This window comes from Mytilus edulis, chromosome 4 (genome assembly GCF_963676685.1).
Source record: "Mytilus edulis chromosome 4, xbMytEdul2.2, whole genome shotgun sequence".
Lineage (NCBI taxonomy): Eukaryota > Metazoa > Mollusca > Bivalvia > Mytilida > Mytilidae > Mytilus > Mytilus edulis.
Window position 1 is genome coordinate 84,399,610 of NC_092347.1, and position 17,656 is coordinate 84,417,265.

Sequence of the window (17,656 nt, forward strand, 5' to 3'; positions counted from 1 at the left end):
GATTGTTTTATTATTACTATAAAACAATGATCATAAAGAAATCATTTAATTTTGATAAATCTTACCTTCCTGTTTAATATTATTTTTAAAGCTTTGTGGTGAATAGTTATTCAGTTATTACTGTTCGGAAGACGACTGGTTCAAAAACTGGTATCGTGGTGTTATCTTTCATCTGATGTTGGTAACGCAGAAACATTTCTTGGTATGAAACTCCTATCCGTGTTAAATCTAGCCGTAGCTCATATGATTTTGGTTAGATGGTTAGTGTAACGCTATAAAAAAATATCATTGTTTCAAAATAAAGTGGGTTTAAATTTCTTGCAATGTTTTTTTGTGCGGAAAAATCTTAAATTATGTTATGGTTTATCATGTTTATACATTTAGTGTATTGATATAAATATTATTTGTTCAATGTTTCAAAAGTGAGAGAAAAGCTGTTAAAAACAATTCTCTTTTGTGTTGTTCATTTAAAAATGTCAATATTTTACACTTTTACTCATACATTGCCATACATTGTACCAAGCTAAATACATTCGGTATTCAAGTTAAAACCAAAATCATGAATTTTAGACACACGTACACCAATAATTAAATACCAAATTTAGCTGAGAAATACCAATTAGCAGTAATCATACATAAAATAACATTTAATCATATTAATACATGTAATAATTAATCCTCAAAAAAAAGGATCGTTCGATAATTCCCCAATTTTTATTCAAGAAAATATTTTTTTTTTGTTATATATATATACATATACATGTAGGGTGCGAACATGTATCATTGTGTATTGGGCACAAATACCTATCCTAACATTTTTTTTAATATATACATTTTTTGTAACTGGAACCACACATGCTATTTTATTTCGCCTCAGCAAAATATCTTGGCATTTAGTTACATAATACTGAATTACTAACACTATCCTAGACTTACATTTTAGTATTGATAATTCCTGTTTACACTGTACATAGTTAATAAGCATGATAACATGCATTTTAATTGATTTTTCTTTTATTCTTTTATTCTTGTAGTGTACAATTGTCTACCAGATAATGAAAAGGTTTGAAAAGCCAGTTGGTGTTGATATGACCAGTTAGAAGACCTTTGTCAAGACATTAATATGTGGCAGGACATTCCAGATACATGGTTGTTAGAAATTTTCCAGTATTTAAAGTTTCAAGACCTGGTGAACATTACTGTAGTTTGTAAGAAATGGCAACGTGTGGCTTTAGATGAAACTTTATGGAGAAAGTTAATGAGGAGAACATATAATGTCAAAAGTATATAAACTTTTACTTCACATTTTATGATTTAAAAGCTGGTTTTTAGAAAATGATGCAGTCAATTCTCTTTTACCGTTGATCAGACTTCCAAGCCACTTTCCGAACTCGGTTCCTTATTTTACATACTTATGTACTATATAGAATTTCATTCTTAATATAACCTGTCCATATGTTTATTGGTATTAAATAGTGATTTGAGCTATTCCTTTGGTATACTTTTCATATCTATACCAGCTTTTGCTTTTATGTGCATGTTTTTACAATCCATAGAAAAATCAGAATATAAATAGATCTTTTTTGTTATGGTTTTGGTATTTTTACATACCAATGATAACGGATCCCTAGATAAAATAGTTCTTGAAAGAATGTTAACCTTTCTTGTAAGCTGAACTTCTAAATCATTAAAAAAACTAATACTGGGAATCATCCTGATATCCATACGAAAGGCAATGCTTTTTAATAAGATTTAAGAAGTTTTTATGAATAAAAAATTAGTAATACGGTTATATTAATGCGGTGCGTATGTCTTTTGTTTACAAAGTTATAGCTGCGCATGTAGACATTCAAAACGTAGGTCAAATATTGCAGGTACCTGTTCAGCTTTTGCAGAAGTTTTTCTGTCAAAAAGACTTTATTTCTTGGAATGTTTTCACTTTTAAAAGAATTGAAAAGATGAAAAAACTCTTATGAAAGGAGTAGACAGTGCTCAATAAATCATACCAAAAGTATTAAGGTCAAGTTTTACCCTTTCATCCTTTCTCTGACAACATGGACAACATGGTCTTGTCTATTTTTTGAAACATCTACAATTATATCCTTACTTTTTCGAGTTTACAACTAAATTGATGAACCTGTATTGTTTGAGAAAACATGCCTGTTGTCCATTACAAGCCCATACTTTACACGATTACTTGTCCTTGTATTGCTATTTTCAAAATCGAAAAATTGGATAACTAAAGGAAAAAAATATAAAATATTGAAATTTGCACCCCATTTTTCAATAACTATTAATTAAATATTTTTTTATGAGCTCCTTCATATACTAAAGTTTTAAGGAAAAACTATATCTACTGCAGAGAGCAAAGATTTTAGAATTGAATCTTCTCCATTTCAGATACAGACCTAGCTCCAGGTAAAGACTCCTGGTACAGTGAATACAAAAGATTCTATTATCACACACCAGCAATTGAGAGTGAAGTGCTCACAGATCACACTGATGAAGTATTAGATGTAGCATTTTCTCATAATGGAAAATATGTCTGTACTACTTCAAAAGACTGCACTGTCAAGGTGAGATAAATGTATGTAAAATATACTGAACGCATTAAGGAATGCACCATATTCCAAACCCCTTTGATCCCCTTTTCAATATACATTTGTAAATACAAACATATTCTTTCAATACACATGCATTCCTGGAACATTTGGATACATGTTACTTAAACAGTTTTTTTTCAATGTAAATTAACTTTTTTTTCAGTTCAAAAACTTATTATAAATTCAAATTCAAATTCAAATAATTTTATTGCCATATAAATCAAAAACATGATCTGTGACAAACATAACATGTATACAAAAATAAACAATACAATATTAAAATACAAAATGTATCAGTTCAAATTATTGTTTTGGGTCTCCCATCCTCAGTTCTAATGACTGTCTTATAAAGGAAACTGTATTTTTAATTTGACTGTGAGACGTAGGGTTTAGTATTATTTTAAGTTTAAGCATGTCATCTTTAGCAGTATCTTTCCACTCCGAATTAATTTTCATGAAGTCAAAATATTTGTTTCTATAAAAGTTATATTTAGGGCATTTGAGAAAGAAGTGTTTTTCGTCCTCTATCTCATTACAGAATTTGCAATATCTCTGATCTCTAAGGATCTTAAGATGTCTACCCTTTTCTATTAAAAGAGTGTAACTTTTTTAAGGTTATCAAAATTAATCAAAATTTGGACACAATGTTATTATAGCATACACATAAAATTCTGTTATAATAATGTGTTATTTTTTAGATTTGGGTGTTTATTTTTTATTTTTCAAGGTATGGGAAATTGGGTTTCCAACAACCCTAAAGTATTCAGCAGACTTAAAAGAAATGTTAGAATGGAGTTTAACCCAATATGCTGTGTTTAACAAAACTGATGATTATTTGTTGGTGTGTGGTGTTAACATCAATGGACCCTACTACAACGAGTTCTTCATGGGACATGGAGCAATCTTTGACATGACACAAGGTATGCTAAAAATTAGGATACAGCTTTTTGAAACTAACTGAGATTCTACTCATTTTTCAGATTTCTCTGAAGTTAAGTTTAAGATTCATCTATACATCAGTACATGTTGACAAAAATGACTGTGTTTACACCTTAAAATTTTCTCTGTGTACAGGCAAAACTACAGTTTGAAAAGTTTTAAAGGCTGGCTGCACCTAGGTAAATAAATGTTACATGTTAAAAACCTTTATGGATTTTGATGAAAATTTTCTTTCCTTGCCACAGAAGATGGTAAAATACACAAACATCTGAGTTCTATTTGATACAGTTTACTAATTTTCACTATTAACAAAATGTAAATCACCTTTGTCATGTTTGTTGTGTTTATTTAATTGTCCCTCTATTGTCCATTTCAATCAATATGTTACAATACAATCATTACCTGAGGGGGACCATCTCAAAAGAGATTTCACATGACTTTGTTTATTTTTATACGACCGCAAAAAAAATTTGCGTTCGTATATTGGTATCACGTCGTCAGCGTCATTGTCGTCGTCATCAGCGTCGTCTGAAGATGGATGGTTTCCGAATAATAACTTTAGTATAAATCAAAAAAAAAATTTAACACAAGGTTTATAACCACAAAAGGAAGCTTGGGATTGATTTTGGGGGTTATGGTCCCTTAGGTTTTGGAATTAGGGGCCCAAAAGGGCCCAAAACAAGCATTTATCTTGTGTCAGTACAAAAAGTTGTGTATAAATATTTCAAATGTTCTGAAATTGTACCACAATGTTTAATACAATATTAAAGTAGAAGGTTGGGAAATATTTGTGGGTTATGGGGCAAACAGTTTTTTAGGAATAAAGGGTCAAAAAGGGACCAAAAACAAGCATCTTTGTAGTTTCAAGACAATCTTTCTTTGCCCACAATGGTTGTTGAATCCCCTAAAACCAATGTTTTATGAAATCTTCTTTGAAAATTGGAGTTATCTTTCTTTGTCCAGAATAGTAGTTGAACCAACTTAAATCAATCCTATATACAATATACAATGCAATATTCACTTTACTACCAACTGATCGATTAAAGCAGTCTTTACCATTCAGTGATTACAAGCACTTTGATTACCATTCTAGGTTTACAAATGGAAAAATTGAAGAATTTTTTAGAACTCTGTTCTCTTAACTTAAGTTTGTCTCAACTAAATTTAATGAAATGAGTACATAATGCTTAATACCTCCAAACTCAGTTTAAGTTCAATTTTTGGCAGCTTCACTTTTACAGTTCTTGAGTTATGTCCCTTTATAACGTTATATGCTAGCAGGGGCATCATCTGTGTCCCTTTGGACACATTCCCCATTTATTTTTTTAGAAGTTACTATTAATTAATATTTTAACCAAGACTGAATGACATTTTATATTTTAATATTTTATATTTTATGATGTATTTAAATGAGTAGTTATTGTTGCAAACTCCATTAGAAATTTGAATTGAGATCAAGGGGGAGGTGAAACAAAAATTCAGGGGGGGGGGGTCAATTTTTCTCATTTCAGATTTCAGAAAATAAAAAGAAAATTTCTTCAATTATTTATTTTTTTGAGAGGATTAATATTCAACAGCATAGTGAATTGCTCAAAAGCAAAATAAAAGATTTAAGTTCATTAGACCACATTCATTCTGTGTCAGAAACCTATGCTATGTCAACTATTTAATCACAATCCAAATTCAGAGCTGTATCCAGCTTGAGTGTTGTGTCCATACTAGCCCCAACCGTTTAGGGTTCGACCTCTGCGGTCGTATAAGCTGGACCCTGCGGAGCATCTGGTTTTTATTACACCATGTTGCAAGGAAAGACAATGTTAAGCTAAATCCATAAAAGTTTTTAACATTTTAAAACACAAAATGAATACAAAATGATATATATATAGGTGCTGCCAGGATTTAAAACTTTTCAAATTACACAGTTTTGTCTGTACATGGTGTAAACACAGGCATTTTAGTCAAAGTGTATGATGATGAACCTTAAATGTTTTCACAATTCACTCAAATGACTTTTAGTAAATGTAATATTGCCATTATTTTAGAATTCATTTCTCTAGAATTATAGTTTGTCATTCATTTAGATTTAATTATAAGAAGTCAACGCACTCATTCTTTTGGATTTCACTATACAAGGTCACAGCACTCATTCTTTTGGATTTCACTATACAAAGTCACAGCACTGATCACTGTGTTAGATTTCACTATACAAAGTCACAGCACTGATCATTGTGTTAGATTCACTATACAAAGTCACAGCACTGATCATTGTGTTAGATTTCACTATACAAAGTCACAGCACTGATCATTGTGTTAGATTTCACTATACAAAGTCACAGCACTGATCATTGTGTTAGATTTCACTATACAAAGTCACAGCACTGATCATTGTGTTAGATTCACTATACAAAGTCACAGCACTGATCATTGTGTTAGATTTCACTATACAAAGTCACAGCACTGATCATTGTGTTAGATTTCACTATACAAAGTCACAGCACTGATCATTGTGTTAGATTCACTATACAAAGTCACAGCACTGATCATTGTGTTAGATTTCACTATACAAAGTCACAGCAATGATCATTGTGTTAGATTTCACTATACAAAGTCACAGCACTGATCATTATGTTAGATTTCACTATACAAAGTCACAGCACTGATCATTGTGTTAGATTTCACTATACAAAGTCACAGCACTGATCATTATGTTAGATTTCACTATACAAAGTCACAGCACTGATCATTGTGTTAGATTTCACTAAACAAAGTCACAGCAATGATCATTGTGTTAGATTTCACTATACAAAGTCACAGCACTGATCATTGTGTTAGATTTCACTATACAAAGTCACAGCAATGATCATTGTGTTAGATTTCACTATACAAAGTCACAGCACTGATCATTGTGTTAGATTTCACTATACAAAGTCACAGCAATGATCATTGTGTTAGATTTCACTATACAAAGTCACAGCACTGATCATTGTGTTAGATTTCACTATACAAAGTCACAGCAATGATCATTGTGTTAGATTTCACTATACAAAGTCACAGAACTCACTCTGATATTTATTCTGTATTTACAATAGTTTTTTTTTTCTTCAGATTTCACTATAATTAGAGTGATGGGTATGAATCCCCCTCATCTGTTTGCTGATTGGGCTGATACAGAAGTTTGTTTAGGTGGATATGCCACAAATCATGATCATCTAACTATTAACTCTTTCAAGGTATGGTATTATCAAGAATGTGAGTTACACATATTTTACTACAAAAGGTTGATTATAGAATGACAAATTGGAGAATTTAAACATTGAAAAATATTTATAGAGTGACCGAATAACACATTAATTAACTGATGTACATAGGTATTTCGGATCTATATAATAATCCAGTTTCTAAGTTCAAACCAAACTGCCTTATTTGATGATTGAACTGGGTTGATACGATGCATTTTTTACCATACAAACGTAGAAACTTGAATATGTAAGACATTCAGATATAAACAGTTCTGTTTGAAATTACTAAAGAACTTGACTAATTGATTTTTGTTGTCTATTTATATTTGAATCTTAAGCTTGTGTAACCTGTAAACCCACTAAAGATATATTTTTTTCACAATTGTCAGGAATAGTTAAATGCCAATATATATCACTGTGAAAATTTCAAACTTGTTTTTGATGAATATATAACAATCAAGTGAAAAAATTTGGAAAATTTATATATGTCAAAATAGCCTTAGAAATAAAGGGCTAAATATGAAAAAAATTATCTGTGAAAATAAGTTGCTTGTAAGTATTTTACACTCCACAAGTTATTTCTTCTTTTCAACACTTTAAGGAAGAAACATCCCATTTAATAGTTAAAATTAAACAAATCTAGAATTTGAAATTGATATTTTAAGTCAGAAGAGCATTAGTTTAGAAACAAAATAAGCTAGAAATATTGATAGGTCATGAAGCGTCTTTTCGAGATATTTACTTTACTTGATATAATTTGGGTGTCAAATTGAAAGAAATGAAATCTAGAATTTGCTTAAATTTCAATAAACAACCTATTATGAGCGTTTAAAGTCTTATATGAGAAAAAGGAGTTGGAACATCTGACATTAATTACCAAACTCATCTAAGTACATCCTTCACTATGAACTGATTATGATACTACTGCTTTAACTACATGTATTTCACAGGTTCCAGATAAAAGGACTAGAATGAACCAGGAACCAGTAAAGCCTCCAGACCCCCAGGAGATATTAGATAATACAGATGGAAATAGACTATGTACATTTTATGCGGATTGCAATCATACTATGAACCTAATGGTAGCTAATGTTCCAATTAAACCAAAACCTCTGACGTCAAAATGTGATATAAATAGAAACGCAAATTCTGTGATATACAACACAGATAGAAATAATAGTGATACATGCATTAAATACTTAATTTTTGTGGCAGGTATTCATGATTGTATAATTTTACACAAGTTAAAGGACGTTAAAACATCTAAAGATTTTGATGAGGCTAACGCTGTACGACCTTTCAGCTATGATGTAATACGAAGACCTGGACAGTACATATCTGGTATGAAATTGTCACATGACCACAGGTTAGACAAGTTTTTATTGTTTTTCCTTTAATGAGAACGTAAATCTGAGGTTATTCTATCCCAACATGTCTCAATTTCTCTTGTCATAAATTTAATTAAATTTTAGAAGGATTTTCGAAGTGAAACAAAATAATAAAAGACTGCATAAAATGGTAGGAAATAATAATTTAGGACAGAGATATCAGTGATTTTTGTCCACAATGTTTGAAATACAATATGATTATTTTCTAAGTTGTAGTCCGGCTAGGAATTAGGTTGTGTTAAAAATTCACATGAAAAAAGATGTATAAGAAAAGTGCACTGGGTTTTAAAATTCATATTTCCTTCATATAATAAGGCAAGAGAAAAATTCCGTATAATTTGAAAAAAATTGTGGGCTTGAAATTTAAGATATCATTCAATAAAGTGAATTTTTGTTGTAATAATATATCAGATATTTTTGAGAGAAATTAAATATTTACCAAGAAATAAAGATGTTGCACTAAGATGATACTTACAAGCAGCCATTACATAAAGTGCAGTTACTTTCAAGTCCCTAATATCCCACTTTAATTCTTTCATAGTACATGTGTTATAAACTAATTATAATATTATTATTTCAGGTATTTATATTTTAATTTCCGTGAAGCAGTCAAAGTAGAGGAAAATGAAGAATGGGAAGACTATCTACACCTGAAGGAAAATCTACAGGTTAATGTTATAGACCTCCAGACAAAGCAGATAATGCCGGATATTGTCTATGAGGGACACAAAGGTTTCTCAGAATACCCAGCATGGTACATCTGTCTGGATACCTCAGATGATATTGTGGCAAGGTTAGACTTCAAAAAAAGTTGTCTCCCTTTATTTGTATAGAAGATCTAGAAACAAAAAGGAAAACTTATTTTCAAAAGTATTATTTTTCATACTGTACATGTGTTTTTGTATTTCAACATTTCAACAATGTTCAATACACTAAAGAAGTTACCAATTACTTTACCATTTTGATGCTGTAAACAGTTTTGAAAGTCACATATCCACAGATTCTGTCAAGAATTTTATAAATAGACACTTAGAAAACATAACACTATATTAGATTTTACTGTACTTGCATTCATAACCTGTATCAAACATGTTTCAAATATGTTCACTGCATTATAATAGATCATTGCAATTGATATTTATGTAAATTATGAATTTCAGTATAAGTATTTTTATAAATGTTGGGTTTCTGTTATTTCGTCTACAACAGAGTTTTATTCATCGTGCATTGAAGATCCTTTATTCTGTTTATACATGAAAGCTAGATACTTGCATGTGTCATATTGAGGAAAAAATAATGTTAGTAAGATATTCCTATCTTTAATTTAAATTTTTTGATGATATAAATATACTGTAAATTCAGAAATTTATTGCATGCATTTATTGTTGTAATTTTTTTAAAATGGACAAAAATGCTAGATTAATTATTCGATTTAAGGAAAATCTGCATACAGATATATGTATTAGATATCAAAATGCAAGTTATTACTATTGCGATACTCACCCAGTGGCATTCGCTTTAATAAAAACACTCAATAATTTCTGAATTTACAGTACTTGAAATTTAAAATTATTTTTCAGTGGAAGTGAAGAAGCTAAAGCCTACCTATGGGATAGATATTACAGATGTTTGATTACTACATTACAACATAAAGAGGGTGTGGTCAATGGTCTAGAATTTAACCCTAAAGACTGTGAAACAATGGTGACATCTGGTGATGACCATACGATCAGAATATGGAGGTCAAGAAATAGGATGAAAACATTACAACCAGTTGATTCTTCATATTTATAGAATTATAAAAAATGCAATTGAAATTAAGAGATTAAAGAATAGGATTAGTTAAACATGTAAGGATATGGATTAGCCAGATAAAGAGTAAGCACGACTTTGTATGAGAGAATGTTGTTATGGTGTTAAAAAGGTGCATGATGGCAACTTTATTGGTGTTTTAATTCTAGCACATTCAAGTGTTTAAGGTGCTGGCTGTGTTTTGATCTTTATCTCATGGTAAAGAAATTTAAAATTCAGTTCTTCAAACTGTAAGTGTTGGAACAAACTACTTGAGCACTCTTTTTTTTAAACTTAAGAACATTTAAAACTTAAAAAATAAGTAGAATTGAATGGACTATATTTCAAACAGTACATAATCAACAAGTTTCCTCTAGAAATCTTAAAATCTTCTATATTTACTGTAGTTTAAATACAGGTTAGGTTTTATTGGATGAGATATATTTGTGAATACTGAATTAAAACTTTAAATAAAAAGGGGGTTAATTTATGTATCTGACAGTACATAGTGTTGCTTAAGATGTAATTTATTTTTATGCAATACCATAACAGATGGAGCATTAAGGTTTACCCTTGACCTCCCATCTCTTTGTAGGTCCATCCAGAAACTGGCTTCTGTTCTGTAACTTTAGTTTGCTTCAACCAAATGTTAAGAAACTTATACAAAATGTTTATCACCTCAAAACTATGATCAAGTTCGAATTTTGGTGGCATTACTTTGACTGTTCTGTGTTTTGTCCCTTTATAGTTTGATATGCTAGTGGGGCATCATCTGTGTCCCATGGCAATATCCTCCATTTATTTATAATAACTATGTTGTTAAAATATTTTTTCTTTAAGTATCAAGTTGATATAGAGAAGGAAGGTTATCATTAAGGGAGAACACACAGGTATTTAGATTCAAAAAGTAAACATTTTATTTTTAAATCACCTCAAAGGTAAAACTTTTTTTTTATGACTTTGATGTGGATTATTGGATTTCATTTCAGGATGCTAAAAGTTCACCTTGTTCATCAATTTGCAAACGAATATTTCTGTTACATGTTTGCCGGTACTATTGAACCAAATGCATTCATATTAAGTGAAAATACCAAAATAAAACAATATGATATTTTTTTGCCTTGTTGGAGATTCAAGCTTCTAGAAGCTTCTATTTTTCATTGATTCCACATATCAAATGGTTTAACATCATTTTAGTGTATTTATTTGATTGTTACATGTATGTTTTTTGTACCTGCAAATTTCATGATATAACATACAAGAGTTGTTTTAAGTAACATTAAGTTAAAAGGTTAGGTGTTATATGCTTTATAAATTGATGCAACTGGGACAGTTTGTATTTAAGTACATCTTATTATATTTTTCTAATACATTGGAACCTTTTTATGAATGTATGGTTAATATTATAATGTAAACCAAGTTTGATAGATTCAGATTGTATATTAATATTATTTGAATGCTGTTTATGATTCTTTTTCAAGGAATGTTTGTTGAAGAAAATTCGTTTATGAATGTCTGTTGACTGTTATTTAATTTGTTAATAAACAGTATAAAAGTATGCTTTTCTGGAAATGATGACAGGTTGACTTGTTAAACAAATTTTCATAATATTAGAGGGTAATAAAAGAAGCTACGCAATCCATATTTAAAATAGGGATGTCTTATGGTTTGAAGTTTCCATCTACCATATTTCAGTTGTCCTTGACATTTCATAGTTCATAAACCTGTAAAATCAATGTTGTTTTGATGGTAAGATTATTGGAAGAGTGAATATTAAGACCAACACTATTTACTTTATATAGATTTAATCTGTAAATGCTTCAATTAGAGTCTATGTCAGTATTACACTTTGAACCTAATCATGACCTCATTTTCCAGGGATGGGCAAGATTACTGACAAATGTAATCGATTAATAATCGATTACATGAAGGATTTTTGTGCAATCTATTAATAATCGATTACTCAAATTTTATTATGTAATCGATTACAATCGATTACTTTATCAAAAGTAATTACATTACTTTTCGATTACTGTCAATTACATGCTTCAACATTTCAACAAAAAATAACATGAGTAACACACAATTATATTGCTCAACATTTGTATAGTGGAAATTAAGAACTTTACCAAATTCATCATTTAAAGCATTGTTTCTAAATTATAAGTTAATAGCTGTTTTTTTTTAGATCAAATCTCTTACAGTGAGTTGCTTATAGGTGTTACTGTAAAAGTTTACCTACAGCTCAACCTGTTTTTAAAATTGACAACACAATAGGGACATTTAAATTGACCAGTTGGTATATTGTTAGATTTAAATCTACCTTGATGCTACCTGTAAAGATTTTTATTCACCTAACCCAAAGTTTCAGCATGCTTTTTTCCTGAACTTTTTCTTACCTAGGATTATTCTATTAAAAAATTGATAGGGAAGAAAATAGTTTTGGTTTTCATTGTTTTAAATCCCTGATATATATAATTTATCTATTTTTTACCTAAAATTCTAAATCAGTAAAAGATTAAATTAAATATGTATTACTATGTTTGAAAATTAAACTGTTTTTACACACTAAATGCTTCTTTAAAATTCTAACCCTTATATATAGTATTGTCCAGCTGCCAGTGAAACAAGAAATAGCTGTTCAGGTGTTTACAGTTTAAATTTTCAGATGGATATGTTGTTCATTTCTTCACATGTCCCTTCAAGATTCTCATTTTGGATTATTATTTGCAATGTTTGAAATCTTTTGGTGTCATTGTGCATACAATATTGGATTTATTTTATTTGAATTCACTTCTTAGATTTTTTATAGCAAGTTTGCTTCTTAAAATGTGATGTGTTTTTTTCAAGATTTTATTGTCATGAAGGACATCAAGGAGGAAATAATTCATTCAAACTGTTTTGTGGGGCTTACATATGATGTTGTACATGTAAAATTCGAAAATAAGTTTGGAGTATACCTTGCTGTGTTTTTTCTTTGAAATCTATTATAATATTAGTGGGACTTTTGTGCATAAAATGCTGTGTTTGCTCAAGGAAATTCAAATTTTCATATGATCGGATTTAGTTATGTTAAAGATTAAAAAATTTCAAAACTGGAATTCAAGTAGGACATTTGCGCTGATTTTGAAAATTTTCATTCTTTCATTTGCGCCGATTTTATTTTTTCATTTGCGCCGATTTTATATTTTTTCCTAATTGGATTTACAGGTAAGTTACAGGTAAATTCATACTTTTGCATTGACTGATCACAGAGTATAAAGACAAATCAAGTGACATTGCAATTGGTAAATGGCTATCCCAATGTTTCGGGTTACCATTCCTTTCCCTAAATGAAATCGATAACTGCTTCACTTTTGACATTGTCTGACGCTCCTTCTGATGACAAATGTCATATATTCTTAGACAAGTGAACGTTCAAGTACACATGCAATAACGGTCAATCAATTCGTGATGGCGTCCATAAAATTAACGAAGGGATGATTTCAACTTCACCATTTGGAACTCTTGGTTTAATAGCTTCCTTGCGAGAAAATGCGAACTCTAGAAATGCCCCCACCAGTATGTATGCCAGACAAAGAAAAGATGGCCTTCGTTATCGACAATTACGCCAAATATAAAAGAGACGAAATCATAAGAAAGGAATATATTAGATGTGTTGCCTATACATACTCGGCAAGAACAGATTTATGATTTGAATGTATTCCGTTTTTATGGATTTGAATGCGGTACATATATTTTTAATTCGTCATTTTAGTATAAACAAAGTGCTTTTATCTTAGGTTTTTATTTCTTGATTTTAAGCAGGAGACAAGTTATATACATGTTATGATTGACAATTCATAACATATGTACAACTGGCTAACGGAAGAACTCTTTAATGATAAATGAAAATAACATTACTGGGATGGAGAGTTGTCTCATTGGCACTCATACCACATCTTCTTATATCATTTCACCTGTAATTTACCTGTTATTTACCTGTAAAAAAAATCGGCGCAAATGAAAAAAAAAATCGGCGCAAATGCAAAACGCCGAGTAGGAGATATAGTGTGAGTTCATCCAACATGTTTCTGTGGCTTTAAATGTGATTTTAAAAACATTCATTATTAATTTGGGATCTATTACAAACTTAAGATGATTTACCATTTAAATGGGATCTTGGAAATGAAATAAAATGTTGAATTAATGCAGTGGATATAGTCTAATCTAGTGATAAAGTGAAAAATGAAAGTAAAATATTCTTAAATATTCCTAACGTGGGGAAATGTTTTAAGTGAATGTGAAATTGGAAATAGTCATTATAAAATTCTGGATCAAATATTGTTTGATTTGGAAATTAATAATAGGAAATGAAATAAAATGTTTACTGTGGATATAGAAAAATCAAGTGATATATAGTAAAAATATAAATAAAATATTACAAAATATTTGTAAAGTGAGGATAACTATTTGGAATATAGTAATGGAAATGATAAAAAAAAATTACAAGATTCTGAATTATGTATAGATTCTGCACCTGTTAAATTAGGATGTATATCATGGGAAGTTAATCAGAATTTATACTATGGATTTAGAAAAAAATCTAGTGAAGTAGTGAAAAATGAATAAAATTGGGAATTATTTAAAAACTTTGGAATTCTGGATGAGATGTCAAATATCAGTGTAAAAAAATAAATGAAATTGTTTATTCAAATATGATTTTGATGTTTCATAAAGTGAGTGAAATATTACGACCGGATTATTTAGGGTATTAAACACTGCTAGTAGTGGCTATGCAAACATTAAGATGAAATGTAGTGCATTTTAGGCCATGCAATTTTAAATAAACTGCAAGAAAATAACATATATGATATAGTCATTCTTGTTTGGCTTGATAACTCCTAATATTTTGAAAGACAGTAAAATAAAAATCTCTCAATAGAATAATCCTAGGTAAGAAAAAGTTCAGGAAAAAAGCATGCTGAAACTTTGGGTTAGGTGAATAAAATTTTTTACAGGTAGCATCAAGGTAGATTTAAATCTAACAATACCAACTGGTCAATTTAAATGTCCCTATTGTATTGTCAATTTTAAAAACAGGTTGAGCTATAGGTAAACTTTTACAGTAACACCTATAAGCAACTCACTGTAATGAAGATTAGAAATATTTTAAAAATCTTGAAATTTTGACTTTCAACATAAGTGAAAGATGTTATCGCATTGCAACAGTCACTTATTCATAACTAATTGGGTTTTTTTAATTTTGCTTTCTTACTGACTTATGTGAGCTTTTTTGTTTTTACTCTTTAAAAAAAATATTTCAGCATAGTTAATTTAGAATGTTTATAATAAGGAAATATAAAAAAAAGTAGAATAATTAATTAGGTCAGCTAATTTTTAAGATCAAAATTTATTTTTATAATGATATGCATGATTTAAACTATTTGTTTGGATAACCATCCTAATTACGGATTATTTAACTGCAACTGGAGTACAATTTATAACCTGAGGCTAAATATTGTAAATTTCCTTCTTAATTAGACATAAGATAATTGAAATAAAAACAAAGTATTCCTAATCTCTGTTTTCAACAAAATAATAAGATGACTGAATGAGTCATTACCATTTAAGTCGTGATCCTTTTAAAATTTAACCACCCCCCCCCCCCCCCCCCCCCAAAAAAAAAAGTTTTGTTTACTTGAATGACAAAGTTTTACTATAAAAGACGTATTCATAGACTTTCTTTAAAAGAAAATTGAAACCTTTGTTGTATTCAAATCTTCATAAATTTTCTGCATATGAATTAATGTTGTCTTCTGGTACTCACAACTTTTCTGTATGCAATGACCTTTACGAGACACCTTATTAGAAAATTGGTAATAGCAAGGCACAAATGTGAAGGAGAAAAATGTTGTAAAAATGAAGGGCAATACATATAGTATTATACTTTTCTAATAAAAGAAGGGACAAAACATTTAACACCTGTTATAATAAAGTTTAACTTTGAATAATTGGAACAAATGGGAAATAAATAAAACACAATGTGATTCACCTGCCTGTTTGAGGGAATGTAAGCTGTGACATCAACTACACCTGTCACTTTGGATAGCCTTAGTCCTTTTAAAACTTTGTAAACGTCTGTTTCATGGATAGTGATAGTGTCTTTGATAGGACGTGAGTTAATAACAAAGTCAGGCAACGCACTGGTGTCTTCTCGGGTGTACACTGACTGTACAATTATTGGTTAAGTATATAACTGCTTAGTATTTATGTTTCTTTGGAGAAAGCAATCTTTTCAAGGTCTCAATGTATGCTGCATCTTGTTTCCGGCTTTTTACGAAATCTCTCAATGTTTTCTCCCTGATTACAACATCTTCAATGTAAGAAATGTGTTGATGTCTAGACTCCTGTATTTGTGCTATAGGAGTTTTGTATCTCTTCTTGTCACATGTTTCACCACATTTTTTTGGCCAGGCTTTAAGCTCTTTTCTCTTTGTTACTGCATGGTGTCTTAGATCTGAGTTCATCCACGGAGGAAAGTGTGTTGTTTTTCCAAAGGTCATTTTACTTTTTTGCTGCTTTGCTCTTTGTCAGCCTTGTAAGAAATATCCAATGCTGCCTTTCGGAGAAATATTTAAAGATTAAACTTGATGGCTAGTGCATGTGCTACCAACATATCACTTAATCCAAACATTTACCAAGATGCCCATGACACAGTTTACCCAAAATGTTGAAAGGATCGATGGCCGTATCGATATGAACATTCAACCATATAGAACTTTGAGGTTTCGGGAGTTAAGATGAGAAGCCATATCGGTAACACGATGGGTACTTATTTTGTCATTATTTCTCTTATACACAATTGCAATTAAAGAGGAGACAATGTTCATGAAAATAATTCTATTTTTTTAATCATTCTGATATCTATTCTTCAATAATTCCTATATCCCAACCTTATAGCGTCATTAAAAACGACAATACAATTAGTTTGATCCACATATCATCAACTATATTATGAAGTATTTACCTTGCTAAATTAAGTGCAAGTGACTTAAAATTTAGGATCTAGACTGTGTATTGTCCTCCCTCTTATATACAGCCAGATTTAGGTGTTTCTCTATATGATTTAATGTTCGCGCCATTGCCCTTCTGATATAAAATTGTTACTTCATATATTAGAATCGTGTGATATTCCTGAATGCATAACACAGTTTGCACACTCCTTATGATATCTTTTTGATCATGTAAATATCAACTGTCTATGAAAGCTTCATACACACGCACTACAATTTGACTCGGGAGTTTTTTTCCCAGTCTGTAGATTCCGAGAACTTGATATATTGATATCATTTATCAAATGTGTTATAACAAATCTGACAAAGCTTTTTCACAGTGACTTTGGAGGTAATAATCATTAAAAGAACATCCTTTTATGGTCAAATGTTTTATAACATAGACTACAAATGTTTAGTTATAGATCGAAATTTCAGGATTAATCATATATACGAATACCCGCAATCAACCCCGTGAGACATAATACATGTCAAATAAAACTTGATGAATATTGTAGAGTAAAAAGTTTAATGTATCCGACTTATAAAAAAGAAGATGTGATTGCCGATGAGACAACTGTCCACAAGAGACCAAAATGACACAGACATTAATAACTATAGGTCACCGTACGGCCTTCAACGATGAGAAGAGATTATTATTA

The 17,656-nt window shown here is 30.1% G+C and overlaps 1 protein-coding gene across 1 annotated transcript; it reads left to right on the top strand.

The window, feature by feature from the left end:
- Positions 1-102: 102 nt before the first annotated feature.
- Positions 103-11,518, top strand: LOC139520820 (F-box/WD repeat-containing protein 5-like). Its single transcript, XM_071313791.1, has 8 exons — positions 103-202; positions 1,035-1,283; positions 2,401-2,576; positions 3,331-3,523; positions 6,648-6,772; positions 7,732-8,147; positions 8,750-8,962; positions 9,750-11,518. The coding sequence occupies exons 2-8, from the start codon at positions 1,124-1,126 to the stop codon at positions 9,961-9,963; spliced, it is 1,497 nt and encodes a 498-aa protein (XP_071169892.1). The 5' UTR covers positions 103-202; positions 1,035-1,123; the 3' UTR covers positions 9,964-11,518.
- The last annotated feature ends 6,138 nt before the right edge of the window (positions 11,519-17,656 follow it).

What these genes read in the sequence shown, in the direction of transcription:
- LOC139520820 (XM_071313791.1), top strand. Translation starts at nt 1,124, where the DNA reads ATGTGGCAGGACATTCCAGATACATGGTTGTTAGAAATTTTCCAGTAT. An exon ending in CAAAAGACTGCACTGTCAAG is followed by an intron (nt 2,577 to 3,330) that starts GTGAGATAAATG and finishes TTATTTTTCAAG; the next exon opens with GTATGGGAAATTGGGTTTCC. An exon ending in TAACTATTAACTCTTTCAAG is followed by an intron (nt 6,773 to 7,731) that starts GTATGGTATTAT and finishes TGTATTTCACAG; the next exon opens with GTTCCAGATAAAAGGACTAG.